This window comes from Vicugna pacos, chromosome 4 (assembly GCF_048564905.1).
Source record: "Vicugna pacos chromosome 4, VicPac4, whole genome shotgun sequence".
Classification (NCBI taxonomy): Eukaryota; Metazoa; Chordata; class Mammalia; order Artiodactyla; family Camelidae; genus Vicugna; species Vicugna pacos.
This window is the reverse complement of record NC_132990.1, coordinates 69,993,078-70,007,473: the sequence shown is the minus strand read 5'-3', so window position 1 is coordinate 70,007,473 and position 14,396 is coordinate 69,993,078. Positions and strand designations below refer to the sequence as shown.

The 14,396-nt window shown below is 41.9% G+C and overlaps 1 protein-coding gene and 1 long non-coding RNA gene across 5 annotated transcripts in view; one reads left to right on the top strand and one right to left on the bottom strand.

Annotated features, from left to right (window-relative positions):
• Window positions 1-1,444: 1,444 nt before the first annotated feature.
• Window positions 1,445-4,611, bottom strand: LOC140695905 (uncharacterized). Its single transcript, XR_012071741.1, has 3 exons — window positions 4,405-4,611; window positions 2,223-2,367; window positions 1,445-1,578 (listed from the first exon to the last, which is right to left on the bottom strand). It is a non-coding gene; the product is annotated as an uncharacterized lncRNA (long non-coding RNA).
• A 625-nt stretch (window positions 4,612-5,236) lies between these two features.
• Window positions 5,237-14,396, top strand: part of DENND1A (DENN domain containing 1A) — a 476,944-nt gene continuing 467,784 nt past the window's right edge. For 2 of the 4 annotated variants that reach the window (XM_072960109.1, XM_072960107.1), the window contains exon 1: window positions 5,237-5,470. In XM_072960109.1, the coding sequence (XP_072816210.1) occupies window positions 5,454-5,470 (17 nt within the window). In that variant the 5' untranslated portion in view covers window positions 5,237-5,453. The remainder of the gene's footprint in view (window positions 5,471-14,396) is intronic. The other 2 variants (XM_072960108.1, XM_072960106.1) reach the window with 1 other exon arrangement.

The window sequence follows — 14,396 nt, the reverse complement described above, 5'->3', positions numbered from 1 at the left end:
AAGAAAAAATGTATTTCCCAAATCTTGTTCTGTGGCTTATTATTCCCAGGAAATATGCCTCAAATGAATAAATAATTCAGCATTTATTGGTCACTGCCGGCGTGCCAGGCTCTGTACTAGATGCTGAGGTCTAGCTACAGACAAGCCTGATGATGGTCCTGCCTTTATCAAGCTGACAATTTAGAAGAATAGTCTCATTTATCAAATACTAAATATGTAGTGGGAATCTTACATTCTTTCTTTCTTTATTTTAAGTTTTACTTTTATATTTTTGTTGACGTGTGGTCAATTTACAATGTTAGTTTCAGGTGTACAGCCAAGTCATTCAGTTATACGTCTGCATACATATATTTTTTTCAGTTTCTTTTCCATTACAGCTTATTACAAGAAATTGAATATAGCTCCCTGTGCTCACAGCAGGTTCTTGTTGTTTATCTGTTTTATATAAAGTAATGTGTATGTTATTCCCAAACTCCTAATCCATCCCTCCCCCTCTTCTCCCCTGGTAACCACGGTTTGTTTTCTATGTCCATGAGGCTAATTCTGGTTTACAGTCTTTATTTTATTTCATCTCCATGAGGTGGGTATTATCTTCCCCTTATTAAAGATGAGGAAACTAAGGCTCAGAGAAGCTTTCTCCAAATTCACTCAACTAGTAACTTGGGTCTGCCTGATTCCAGAGTCATTTCTCTTAACTACTGTTGTATACACTCTAGGCTTTCCTTTCAGGAGATCCACACATGTACTTTGTTAACCTGGAAGTCTGCAAGAAGTAAAGAAACCTATTTAACTTGATAGGATTTTGCATATCCCAAATTTACTCCATTTACACAACCCCTCCTTTTTTCTGGGTGAGGGGAGCAGCACCCCTATTAATTGAACTGTGGATTCTTTCTGCAGAAAATAACCACAACACCCAAGAGAATTAAAAACATACGTCCACACAAAAACTTGTACACAAATGTTCATAGCAGCATTATTCTTGACAGTCAAAACATGGAAACAACCCGAATATCCATCAACAATAATTGTGGACAAACAAAATGGGCCCTATCCATACAATAGAATATTATTACACAATAAAAAAGAATGAAGTACTGATGGATGGTACACAAATCAACTCTGAAAATATCATGCTAAGAGCAAGAAGCCATACAGAAAGGCCATATTATTAAATGATTCCACTTGTATGAAATACATATTTGGAATAGGGAAATCCATAGAGACAGAAAGTAGACTGATGGTTGCCAGGGACTAGGGGAGGGCAGGAAAGGGGAGTGACTGCTCATGGATGCAGGGATTCTTTTTGTGATAATGAAGTGTTCTGAAATTAGACAGTGGTGATCGTTGCACAATTTTGTGACCATGCTAACAACCACTGAATTGTACATGTTAGAATGGTGAATGTTATGGCATGTAAATTATATCTCAATAAAAAAAAATATAGTCACAACTAAGTGTACTAGGAACAACAGACCACTGGCCCAGCCATCTTGCCGTTTCATACTGCATCCTCATTGGGTATTAGAACTCCTTGGGGTTGCTGTTCTCCCCTCAATAGACACAGTCTTCAAAATCCTAAGCAGAAAAAGCAAACAGGGACAGATGAGTGAGGGCCAGCTTGGAAACCCAGGAGCATCAGTGTCTGTGTGGGTGGTATCACGTACACTGTTGGACTTTTTATGTACTAGATATGCTTAGTTAGCCTATTTTGACAACAAGTAAAGTACCTAAACCCCTTCTCATCACCAGAAGGTTTCAATTCCAATAGTTGATTATGCCGTGTACTTGGCAGAAAGGTCTCCTTCTATTGAATGACATCAGATTCATCTAAGTTTAAAGGAATTACAAGACAATAAGCTACTGATTATAGAATTTTAGAATTGTAAAGGACTTTGGAGAGAGGTCATCTGGCCTGAATCTCTTACTTTGGACATAGGGAAACTGAGGCCTAGGGAAATTCAGGGGTTTGTCCAAGTTCACATAGCCAAGCATGGCTTGGTTGAGACTGCAGTATCTGTCCTGACCCTTCTCTAGAAATGCACCGTGCACCCTCCCCCAAACTCCCTCTAGCTGTGCACATGATTCTCTGAAATAAAGGCTGTACTTCCTAGTGAGAAGTGGTTGTGTAACTAAGGTCTGACCAATGGAATGTAAATGGAGCAGTATGAGCAACTCCAGGGAAATGTACTTAAAGATTAGGGTTTGAGGTGGGGCATGACCTTCTTTCCTCTGTTGGTTGGGTTGCAGATTAGATGGCTAGATAGTTCAAGCAACCATCATAGACCACGAGGTGGAAGATGCATTTGGAGAATAGGAGAGCAATAAGGTAGAATTCCAGGTCATCAACCTCAAAGAGGTCACAATCTGAGGGAGAGAAGACAAGTATACAGTCTAATGCAGAATAAACACCACCACAAGGCCAAATCAGCTACCATGTCCTGTCACTATGCCTTCAAATCTTAGAGTATGTTTTATGGAATTGTCGTACCAGCTCTGGAATATTCCTCTCCAGACCTTACGTGAAAGAGAAATAAACTATTTTTTTCAGCCACTGTTATTTCAGTCTTCTATCATTTACGGTTGAACTGAATTTTAATTGTAAACAATTACACTCAGGTCTCCTGAATCCAAGTACAGGACAATTTATTATGAACATTATTACTAAAAGCCAGACTGTGTTAAGTGTTTTGTATATAATAGTTGCTGATAATTCTTGAGTGTTTACTGTATGCTAGTCACTGGGTACATACTTTATACGTGTCATTAATTCATTTAATTCCCATGCCACCTCAGTAAGATAGACTATTTCTGAAATTTCCATCTTACAGACAGAAAACCTGAGGCACAGAGAAAGGGCACACATTTAGTAAGAGGCAGAACTGAGATTTGAACCCAGGCAGTCTGACTCCAGAGTCTGCTCTCTTAATTCCTACATCATACTCTCTCTTATGATGTGAGCTCCTCCTCGGGCTCTGTACCCATTCTACTGAGGAGGAAGCTGAAGCAGATGATTGTCCAATCATTTGCTTAAAACCTTTTAGCTAGTCAGTGGTGCAGCTAGCATTAGAAGCCAGACTAACTCTCAGTTTAATGCTCTTTCCCCGGACCACCCTGCAGTCTCAGAGGCCACCTGGACAGATACGTATCCCTCCCCCTCCAGTCTCCCCCTCCATCATACACACACACCACCACCACCAACACCACCACCACCACCCAGCAGGCTCTCAGACATTTTTGTGGCCAGGATGGCTACAACCTCCTTTGAAAAGGAGCCAGCTTTGCCCTCCACCAAATAACTCTGTTTTATTTATAGTCTCCTGCTCAGAGCTTTTGAACTGGCTGCTCATTCCAGGGAAGATCTTGATAACAACTGTTCCTTGGAGAGGGTTCATAGGAAACAAGGTGAATAAACACCACAGAGGCCCTGCCTGTCTAGCAGAGCTTTGCTCCTGGGGGTGTTTATAAGTCAGTGTTGGTGTCTGGGTGCAAAAGACTTTGAATTCAAAATGGCAGTTTGGACATTTTCAATTGTTTGTTTGTTTGTTTGAATTCAAAAAAGTTCACCCTATGCCTTCAACAACCTCAGGGCATAGGCAAAAGAGAGACATTATCTTTATCTGGAATGTAACTCCAAAAGGAGTTCGTCTTGCTTTCTTTGCTCCCTGCCTGGCTGGAACCAGTTACTGTAGAAATGGTGGGGTGGGGAACACTCCATGCATTTATAAGAGCTAAAATGGCAGAAGAGATGAATGGCATTTCAGAACAGAAAATTGTAAAAAAGAAAAGAAAAGCCTAATTTCAAAAGTGAACCATTGATTGATTGATTGATTGACTGACTGACTGAAGTATAATCAGTTACAATGTGTTAGTTTCTCGTATACAGCTTAATGTTTCAGTCATACATATACATACAAATATTCATTTCCATATTCTTTTTCATTATAGGTTACTACAAGATGTTGAATGTAGTTCCCTGTGCTGTACAGATTTGTTTTTAAAATCTATTTTATATATAGCAGTTAATATTTGCAATTCTCTAAATCCCCATTTATCTTTTCCCACCTCCTTTCCCCTAGTAAACATAAGTTTACTATGTCTGTGAGTCTGTTTCTGTTTTGTAGACAAATTCGTTAGTGTCTTCTCAAAAGTGAACCATTAACCTATAGTGTCTTCTGACTTGTGGCCAAAGGTGCCATCCTAAAGCATACCTATGTCATATGTCTGCAATTATTCAGCCTGGATGATTATCTCCACTCTACCAGTTGCTAGTTATGTAGCTTTGAGCACATGCCTCGGTTTCCTCTTTGTGAAAAGAGTGGATAAACTTGCGAGATTATTGTGAGGATTGGTTCTAACCATGCAGGTGAAATAAAGTGCCTAGTTCAGAGGGTACTTACTCACCCACGCACTGAATGGTAATGGTAGCCATCATTATTGCTTCCTTTGTGATTCCTCCAGGACTAAAGGGGATGAAAGTGAGCCCCAAGGGGAGCAGGTTGGTGATCTTGGCTCTCAAGTACCTTCAGTTGTGTTGACTGAATCTCTATCAGGGACTGTTGTGGTGATGTGAGATTTCTGTATTAGAGCTCACAAAATAGCTAATAAAGGAAGGCAGAGGTCGTCAAGGGCAGGGCAGAGCAGGGCAGAGCAGAGCCACTAAATAGGTCCTATGAAGCCCCCAGGTGGCTTTTCTGTGGGCATGTGAGGTCTCCTTAAAGGTCTAAGGGGAAGAGGAAGGGGTCTCCATCAAGAACCATAATAGGAAAGTGGATGGTGTGACAGAGAAGAGGGCCTACGGCTTAAGGAACTTACTGGAATGTATGGGGTTTTCAAAGGGAAAACTTGTGTTTTCATGGAGGCTTCAGTGGGAGACATTATCTCTACCCTTGTACTTCTAGTTGCGAGGACTCTGTACGAGAGGAATCGGTGAAGGTTTCTTCAGATGAGCCTGCGGGTGTCAATGGGATGAAAGTCTTTTCAGGGGGTTGTAGGTGTTAGTTTCTATGGGAGAACAGTGGGAGTGGAGGTTTTTAGAGGCCTGCACCCGGAAGGCACCCTGCACCGAGCTCTGGGAGTACACCCGGCGGATGCGCGGTTCCCGCCCCTCCACTGCCCTCAGGGGCCCCGCCTCCCGCGAGTGGACTACACTTCCCGGCAGCCCCCGCGGGCGGCGGCGGCGCGGGCGGGAGGGGGCGGCACTGTGTGAGGCGGAGGGGGGCGGCTCGCACCGGGCACGCGCGCCGGCGACCAAGGCGTTCGCCCGGCTGAAGCGAGTGCATTAACCCCTGGAGGCGGCGGCGACGAGGGAGCGAGCCTCGAGCGGGCGGGACCAGCCTGAGGGAAGGGAGGAAGGGGCGGGGAGAGCGCCAGAGGGAGGCCGGTCGGCCGCGGGCGGGCGGGCAGCGCAGCGCCGAGCGGGGCCCGCGGGCCCATGAGGAGGCCCGGGGACCATGGGCTCCAGGATCAAGTGAGTGCGGCCGGGCCGGGCGGAGCCGGGCCGGGCGAGGGGCGGCGAGGCCGGGCAAGGGCTGCAGGCCTCGGGCCGCGCAGGGGACTTGTTGCCGGGACCCCAGGGGCGCCCCGCGTGCCAGCGTCACGCGGGGAGGGGGACTGTTGCCATGACGATCCAGGGAGGCGCGGGGGCGGGGTGCGCGCGGTGTGGAAGGGCGCCTGTGGTCAGGTGTCCCCTCCTCACCTGAGGGCGGGAACAGCTGAGATCACAAGGCGGCCCCCTCCCTCCCCGGGGGTTACAGAAAGCCTCTGAAAACAGTCACACTGCTGGGGGGAGGGAGAGAAATCTCCGGAAGCAACTCCCCATATGGGTGTGTTTGGGGCGCTCCTGAGAGTCAGGCAGGTCCTGAGGTGGCAGCCTGGCTGCTTAAAGGCCTGCGGGCCCTCACAGAAGTCGCGTGAGGTTTTTCAGAAGGAGGGGCCCTACAAAGACTTCTGGTCTGGATGGCCTGGGGAGGAAGGCCCTTTTCTCTCCTATTTCCCCCTCTTACCTGTGAAAGTCTCCCCACAGCCAGGGCCAAAGGCTGTGAAGGAAGATAACTCTGTGTTGTAACTGAGCACCTGATCTTGATAATCGTTGGGAAGGTTTTGTAATTCAATCTGGCAAATTCCCTCACTCATTCATTCATCTTGAGTCCCTGGTGGAGGGTTAGTTTTCCTGGGAAATTGTTGATACATCTAACTTCAGGACTCATTGAAACATTGTTGCCCTCCTTCTAGACCTAGAAGTTGACTTTGTAAAGTGCAACTTTTATGGAGCCCCATTTGGGTGTGTTGCTTTGGACTCTATCTCCCCTCCCAGCCAGGTCCTCTTTTGGCCTCTCCCTTCCTCAGTTCCAGAACATGAGATGCCTTATCTCTAATCACTAACAAACGTTTCTCTGTGAGGAAAAGAATTGTGTAAGGGCACTTAAAAACAAAGTTAACAGCATCGGTTTGTTCGGGTTTTTTTAACAAACAGATTTCATAGGACACTTTAAACCCGCTTAAAAGAAAGTCTGAAGAATGTGTTTATTTCAGCATTTTGAGAATTATGTTAGGGAAGTTTGAAAGGGGAAGGACCTGATGGGTGAAATCCAATGATTATTCAAGTATTGCATCTCTTGTCCAGTTGATGTCCAGGCAGTGTGACCTTTGCCCAGCCTTGTAGTCCCCTGACCAGCTGAGGCCTCCATTCACAAAATGTGTCTAACAGGCTGCAGCAGCCCTGAGACTAGGAAAATCTGCTTAGGATAATGAAAATAGAAGAGTTGGATGAGCACACTGTTAATTCTTGATTTTTATGGAAGTGAGGGGCAAAAGTTAGAAGCATGCTCCAAGTAAGAGTTTAAGAAGGTTGGGAGGTAAAAAGACGTAGCTTGTGAAGCATTGGGATTAAAGAGGCACTCGAAGTTTAGCTCCTGCTTCCAAGTTAGAGTTGTAAACTTGGATTTCAATAGCACTTAGAAACACTTTACAAAAGCCACCTTAGAGTCGCACACTATACTTGTGAGGATGCTTACTCTTCCTGTTAGAAGTTCAGAGACTTATTAGATGTGGGGCAAGTCACTGTCAGAATCAGCATGACAGTCCAGCAAGTGGAAGTTCAGATGACTAGGCATCAGGCCTCTGTCTCGTTCTTGAATGTTGCAGGTTTCTCAAGTGTGTTTTGTGGAACCTGTCCTGTTTATATGAGCACTTGGGCAAAAGAACTTATACTAACGCATGAAATTCTATTACATGGAAAGTTAGTGTAAAGAATAGCCTTCTTGATCTTGAAACTAGACTGCTCAGTGATGAGAACTTAGACGTGGGAAATATGTTACTTTTTCTTGTGGTGAGGCTGAAAGAGAATATGAACAGAGAAGTTATGAAAAGTAGTTGTGATTTATGGTGACTGTCAGCTGTGTGACTTCTGCCTGCAGGTAGGAATGGGGATATACAGGTGGCAAGGAAACCATCTACTTAAGTGTCACCCTAGTTTTTGGAGGAGACAGCTTTGGTTACTGCTGACAGCCTGTTCTATCTTGACAAAGAACAGACTCAGCTCAAGGTGTTCACCTGGCTGAAGTGAATCTAAGTGCGTGGGCTCCACTGTGTAGGAGGGTCTTGGGGCTGGAGGAGAAGAGCCCTTTGGGGCCCTCCAAGCAGGAGGGCACTATGGTCATCTGTGTTTTCTCTCTTTAACTCTGATATTGTGTGGCCCAGTCAGGCTAACCTGGAATCAGGTTTGGATTCTGTCTACTGACTATGAAACTTTGTACAAAATACCTCTTTCACGCTCAGTTGCCCTGAGGGTAAAATGGGGAAGACTATATGTTGCAGGGTCATTATGAGCAATAAACAGTATCAGCATGACTGCCAGGCCCACATTAAAAACTCAGTAATTGTTAGGTTTCTTTTTACCATCTCTGTCAAAAGACTTAAGAAAGCTGCTGTATTTTATAGCAGAAATGTCAGAGAACTGTGCATTTTAGGTCATGGAGAAGAAGGTTTTTTGATGATCTAGGTATTCGACTGTGAACATGCAGAGCAGGACTCAACATTCACTCATTAAAAGTTGATTAAAAACCATATTCTGTGTAATTGTGAAGCTAGTGTCTGTTATACAATCAGTAGTAAAGCAGGTGTGTTGCTAGGCACAGGAGTTCAGGTTTAGTGCTTGATCAGACTTTCCTTTCAAGCTTAGGCTGGTTAAGCACCATCTCAGTTGTCAGGCACGGTGGTAATGCTTTATGTGAGTCATTCCATCAAATCCCCACAACTGTCCAATGATGTAGATAGTATTAGCTACATTTTTCAGATGAGAATGGGGCTTATAGGCCTTAGATCAGATATCGTCCCCAGAAGGCCTGCCCTGATGGCAGCTCTCTGCCCCCACCCCTCCTCTGCCTAGGCCAGGTGCCCCTCATCTGTGCATCCCCTCTCTAGCCTAGACCAAGTGTCCATCTGTTTCTGTGGCCCCCTGTGTTTATCACTGTCGTAGCACTAAATCTAGTTCCTTGTGTGTCTCCTACACTATGCCTGACATAAACTTCTTGAGAGCAGGGACTGTCTTACTTGTCTTTGAGTTTCCTGTGTCAAACCCAGTGCCTGACATACAAAGTTGTTTAGGAGAAGTGTATGGAATGTGTTTAAGAAATATGTTGGGTTCTGAATTAAGATCCTAACTAAAGGCTCTGACTTGAATGTACATAGACTTAAAAAAATAACAGTTTGCTACTTGAACTCTTGAGGAGGAAGAGTGTTTATGCTTTATAAGTTTTTAAGTCAAATTGCCCTGGTCTGGGCAGCAGTTCCTTACTTTTTCTGAAAAGTGTTTAGTTCGTGTTCATTTTAATAAAGGAATCTTGTCTCAGAAAAGATGTCTACTTGACAAAGAAAAGAAAAGGTCACCAGTATGCAGGTAGCTCTCTGGAAAGCTCCTCAACCTTAAACCTGAGCAGACATTTATTTATCTAGAGAGATAAAAGGAGCAGTGGTAACTGGCAATCTTCGACAGGTATGTTTAAATCTTATTTAGTGTCTGAGTGATCCCAGTGGACTGGAATGTGGTTAATATGAAGCAATTTAACAGATAGTGCAGACACACAGCAGGAAACTGTGGCAGTTTAATATTGCTTGTGGTGACATCTTAGAAATTGTTTCCAGGCACCAAGGGCAGGAAGTGGATTGTAAGTGATCGAAGGAAGTATTCTGAGTGAGTTTGAAGAAACCTGACATTTTCTTTTCTGGAGAAAAGCATACTCAAAGAATTGAAGGCATAGGGACAGGACAGGGCAGCTGATTTGGCCTTGAGGTGGTGTTTATTCTGCATTAGTCTGTATACCTGTCTTCTGTCCCTGTCAGACCATGACCTCTTTGAGGTTGGTGACCAAGAAATTTATTCATTTATTCATTTATTCATTCACTCACTTACTATAGAACTAAGAGGAGTGTCAAGCACATATTAAGCACTCAATAAATATTAGTCATTGTTGTTATTACTGTAATTGGTGATAGTACTATATTATTTGCCTGGTAGTATGCTAAATATTAGGGACACAGAAAGGAAAAGATTTTTCTTTGCTTTAAGACTCTCCAAAGTAGTAGTGAGACAGAAATGTAAAACAAAACCAGATCCCTCCAGGCCCCCTCCCAACCAAAAACCCAAATGTCAGAAAATAAGATCATTGCTGTGGTGGAGGTGCAGCCTGTGATGAATAGGTGAGTAAGTGAAGGAGAGACCGTCTCTCAAGGAGGGCATCCAAGGAAGGAAGGAATGCTTTGTCAAGAAGATTATGTTTTAGTTGAGACAGGAGAGATGAGTAAGGGTGTGAAAGGGGTATGAGTGCTGGCAGAAGGAGTAGTGGCTGTGGTGATGGCCATGGTGATGATGGCAGTGACAGCGATGGTGGTGGCAGCAGTGGTAATATCCCAATATGGGGAGCAGTGTGTGTGAAGACAAGATGTAATAGGGAAACAAAAATATTAATTATCACTTAATAGGCACTTAAATGCCAGTAATTGTTGGACATTGGGAGTTAATGGTGAATGATATTTATTCCTCCCAAGTTTATCCATGTTATAGCATGTATGAGTATTTCATTACTTTTTATTGTTGAATAATATTTCATTGCATGGATAAATTACATTTTATTCATCTATTCATCAGTTGTTAGGTATTTGGATTGTTTCCATTTTTTCACTGTTACGAATAATGTTGCTATGAACATTTTGTGTGGACATATGTTTTCATTTCTCTTGGGTGTATACCTAGGAGTGGAATTGCTGGATCATATGGTAATTCTGTTTAAGGAACTGTTTAAACTGTTTTCCAAAGCAATTGCACCGCTTTGTGTAAAGTGGTATCTCATTGTGGTTATGATTTGGCCCACATGAATTGTGTAGAAAACGAAAGAGAGTAGACAGAGAGAGGTTTCTCAGAAGTGTGTGAAAATGGAACTGAAAGAAAAGTGAGATTTGGGAGGAGGGATTCTTAGAGGAAGAACAGTGGAAGTCATGGGTTGGAAGTGGGGATAAACCCAGCTCATTGTTTTCTGGTATAGAGAAGCAGCTTTGGCTTTTTAAGATCGCTCTCCTCCAGACTTTGTTTTAGACAGCTCGTTAACAGATCCCATTACCAAATGTACCACAGGCTTGCTTCTTTTTGAGGCTTGTTGTGTAGCACAACTGCCGTATCTTCCTTCCGTGGGATAAGACTAGGAGTTGAAATGTGACTTCCTCTCCAGAGCCCTCTGATTCCTCTTTCCTCTCTCCACCACAGGGCTCCCCTCCTACTCTCCACAGGAGACAGTACAAAGACTTGGGGTGGTGGAACAGAAGTTTTGCTAGAGACTGAGCTCCCCATTATTAGTACCCAGAGTCAGTCTCTTGAATTTTCATGACTTTTCTGGAAAATGTATTGGTGCAACTCCATCATTCTGTTCTGAGCCAGTACAGTCAGCTTGGAGGGGCTTGCACAACAGATAGGAAGGTTGAAATAGAGAAGGTAAAATCTGGAGTTTGCTGTAGGAAAATATGTTTCTATTCAGGCTGTTAATTCTGTGTGTAAGTTCCTGGCTAGAATTCTCCTTGTGGGTTGCAAAGGTTCATGCTTTTACCTGGCCCTAGGGGGAACTAATCTCTGGATTCATAACATCCTTTTTGCTTAAAAGGATTTTGTTGGGAAATGGAAAGATAAACAAGGAAGAAAAATAAAGCAAAGAAAACAAAGTTAGTCTCCTACTTTTATTAGAATCCATACCCATTCTATCCAAATATTTTGGACTTGAAAAGGAGCCAAATAAAGGAAGTAACAAAATATATGTTCAAAAATATATAAGTTCCTATAGAAAAGATAGGTTATATACCAAGAGTTCATTTGTGATTTGGTTATGGCATTTAGGATGTATTTTTCTCTTAGAGATACTGTTATGTCTATAAATCAGTAGCTGTCAAGCATAAGGACTTTCCAGGCGAAGGGAACTGTGTGTAAAAGACATACGGAGATAACAGGTATAGTTGAAATACAGGCTGTGTGGATAAAGATTATAGGCGATGAAGTTGAAAAAGCAGGTTTGTGCCACTGGGACCTGATGCCATGGGAGGATTGAGTTGGGAATGTAATGTGATCAGATTTGGGTTTTCAGGGAAGATTACTCTGGCGGCAGTTGTTTAGAACAGTGATATCTCTGGCTTGTGTAACATGACCCACTGGGGTGTGAAAAGAGTATGTTAGAACCTGTATTTTTATATTAATCTTCAAAATTTTTGTTTTTGTGTTTTCTAATAATAGTATAGTAAGACATTCTTGTAGTTCATAATAAATATACATATATTAGATGTATGCCCACATCTTTTACTGATAGGGAGGAATGCATGAAAAAAAACTGGAGACCACTGATTTGTGGAGCTCTTATAGTTTACTGCAGAAGATCGAGGCCCAAAGTGAGAGTTTGGTTGTTGAAAGAAAATGGACAACTTTGAGAGAGATTTGAGGTAGAATTGACAAGACTTGGTGACAAATTACATATACAGGCGAGAGAAGAATCAAAGATGACTTGCCAAGGTTAGCAATGTTATATTATAAATGAGTGTTTGGAAGGTGAGGACTGGTTATATAAAGTGTTTGCTTTTCTGAGGGAAAGTGAAAAGTTATAATTGGGAGAAGGCATTTTAGTCTGTGGTGAGAAAGGAAGAAATCTTTAAGGGCTCCGTAGTGAATGTGTATGCTTTGTTAGATGAGTAAGACTTAAAGTGGGCTGGGCCAAGCTACTGAGGGGAAATCTGTCCATGTTAGATTTAGAGAGAGATAAGAAAAAAATAAACTTTTGAACTCACTTAAGCCACAGGAAAGGTTTCAAGGATGCTGCATTGATCTCGCCTAGGCTGTGTGAATAAATAGGAGGAAGGAAACCAATCTAGAGAAAGATGCTGTTTGACTCCAAGCAAACAGTTCTTGTACTCCAGGGTGTGAAAGGAGCAAGGGGGATGTGGGCCTCAGACATACTTGGGGTTGAGTCCCCAGAACCACACACAACCCCCATCTGAGTTCTAAGTTTCTGAGCCTCAGTTTTTTAATTTGTAAAAGGAAGCTGATAAATTCACCTCTAGGGTTGTTGTGAGGATAAAAAGCAATCTTATGTCTAGCTCTCAGCAGAGAAATGACTGTTTAGTAAATGGCAGCTATCATTAGTATTGTTTGCAGTGGATGGGACACACTTGTCTGAACAATTTGGAGTTAAAAAGTCAAAAGAAAGCAAGTGTCCCTTTTTATAGTTTTTTTTTTTTAAGACAAAGTATTTGCTTCCTCTGTATGAGTGTGTTAGCATTATGTGTTGTATATTTTACTGAATTTGTTTCAAGGACTGCGATCCTGGTGTCTGCAAAGCACTATTCGTCTTACTGGTTGGGAGGAAAGAGCTTAAAGTCTACTAAGAGAGATAAGATGAACATGCAAATAACAAATGATAACAGCATTTAAGAATATTTTATGCCTTCTCTCACAAATAATTGAAAATTTTATTCAGTTTTATAACAGATTTACACCATTTATATTTATCTGTTTAGCTGGTATCCCTGTTCACTTCTAGTCTTTTTAACGTAACTTTTCACTTCTTTTTTCTGGGTGCTTAAAATTGTTATTTTAAACTTTTATTTTGGAAAATTTTAAACATCTATGAAAGTAGAGAGAAGAGTATAATGAGCCCCCAAATGCCTATCACTCAGTGTCAGCACTCATTAATTTACTGTTTTCTTAGTTCTATTTATAGACAACTGACCATAACTCTCTCCTCCACCCTCTAGTCCTAGATTATTCTGAAGCAAATCCCAGAGGTCATACCTTATTCCTCAATATTTCCATATGTATCTCTAAAAGATAGATATTCTTTTTAAAAAACATAACAACAATGACATCACACCTAAAAAATTTCTTTATGTTATCAAATATCCACTCTGTGTTCTGAATGTCAGAGTTTTCTAGTTACATTTTTTTTTTAAACAATTGATTTGTTTGAATTAAGTAAGGTCATACATTGCTACTGGTTGGTATATATCTCATAAATCTTTTTTTCCCCTTACAATTTATTTATTGAAGAAGTAGGTTATTTGTTCTATATAATTTCCCTTACATCCTATTTAGTATGTTCTATCCCCTTTGTTTCATACAAATTGATAGTTAGATTTAGTGGTTTGATTAGATTCAAGATCATTTTCTTGGCAAGAATACTTAAAAGGTGGTGATTAAGTACTTCCATCAGGAGTCACATTGTGTCTGGTTATCTCTTTTCGATCCATTAATTTATCAGAGGCTATAAAGTGGTAGTATGTTGTTTCTATCATTTCTCCTTGATATTATCTAGAATATTTCTATAAAGAAAAACTTGTGCATGTTTGGTTACCCTGAGGTATAGTTCACATAGGAAAGGCAGAATAAATATTTCAGTTTATTTGTTTTTCAAACTGAGTTAGTTTCCTAGCATCTCCCAAGGTGACTGATTTTCTCTTTTTGACAATCACTTTAAACACATAGATATAAACTTGTTTGTTATATTTCAGTCTACCTTAGTTGTCCTCGTTGGTGTTAGTTTGTCCTGTCTTTGTCTAATGGGAGTATCTTCACGTTCTAGAGGCCTTTTGACAGGATCCCAGTAGTTTTTAATAGCTCCCTTGCCTTTTGGTATGGTAGGTTGTTCTAGGCTCAACTTATATGTTTCCTGCTTCAGACCTGGATTCTGCTGTTTCTCTAAGGAGTCTTACTTCATTTTGGTGGGAAATGATGTTAGAAATTACAGTCTGGGTTTTAGAACTTTTTTTTTTTTTTGCTACTAGGTCAGTCATTATTTCAAGGCTTCTTCAGGGTTCATAACTAGGGTGTGTGTGTGTGTGTGTGTGCGTGCGCGCGCGCGTGTGTGTGTGTG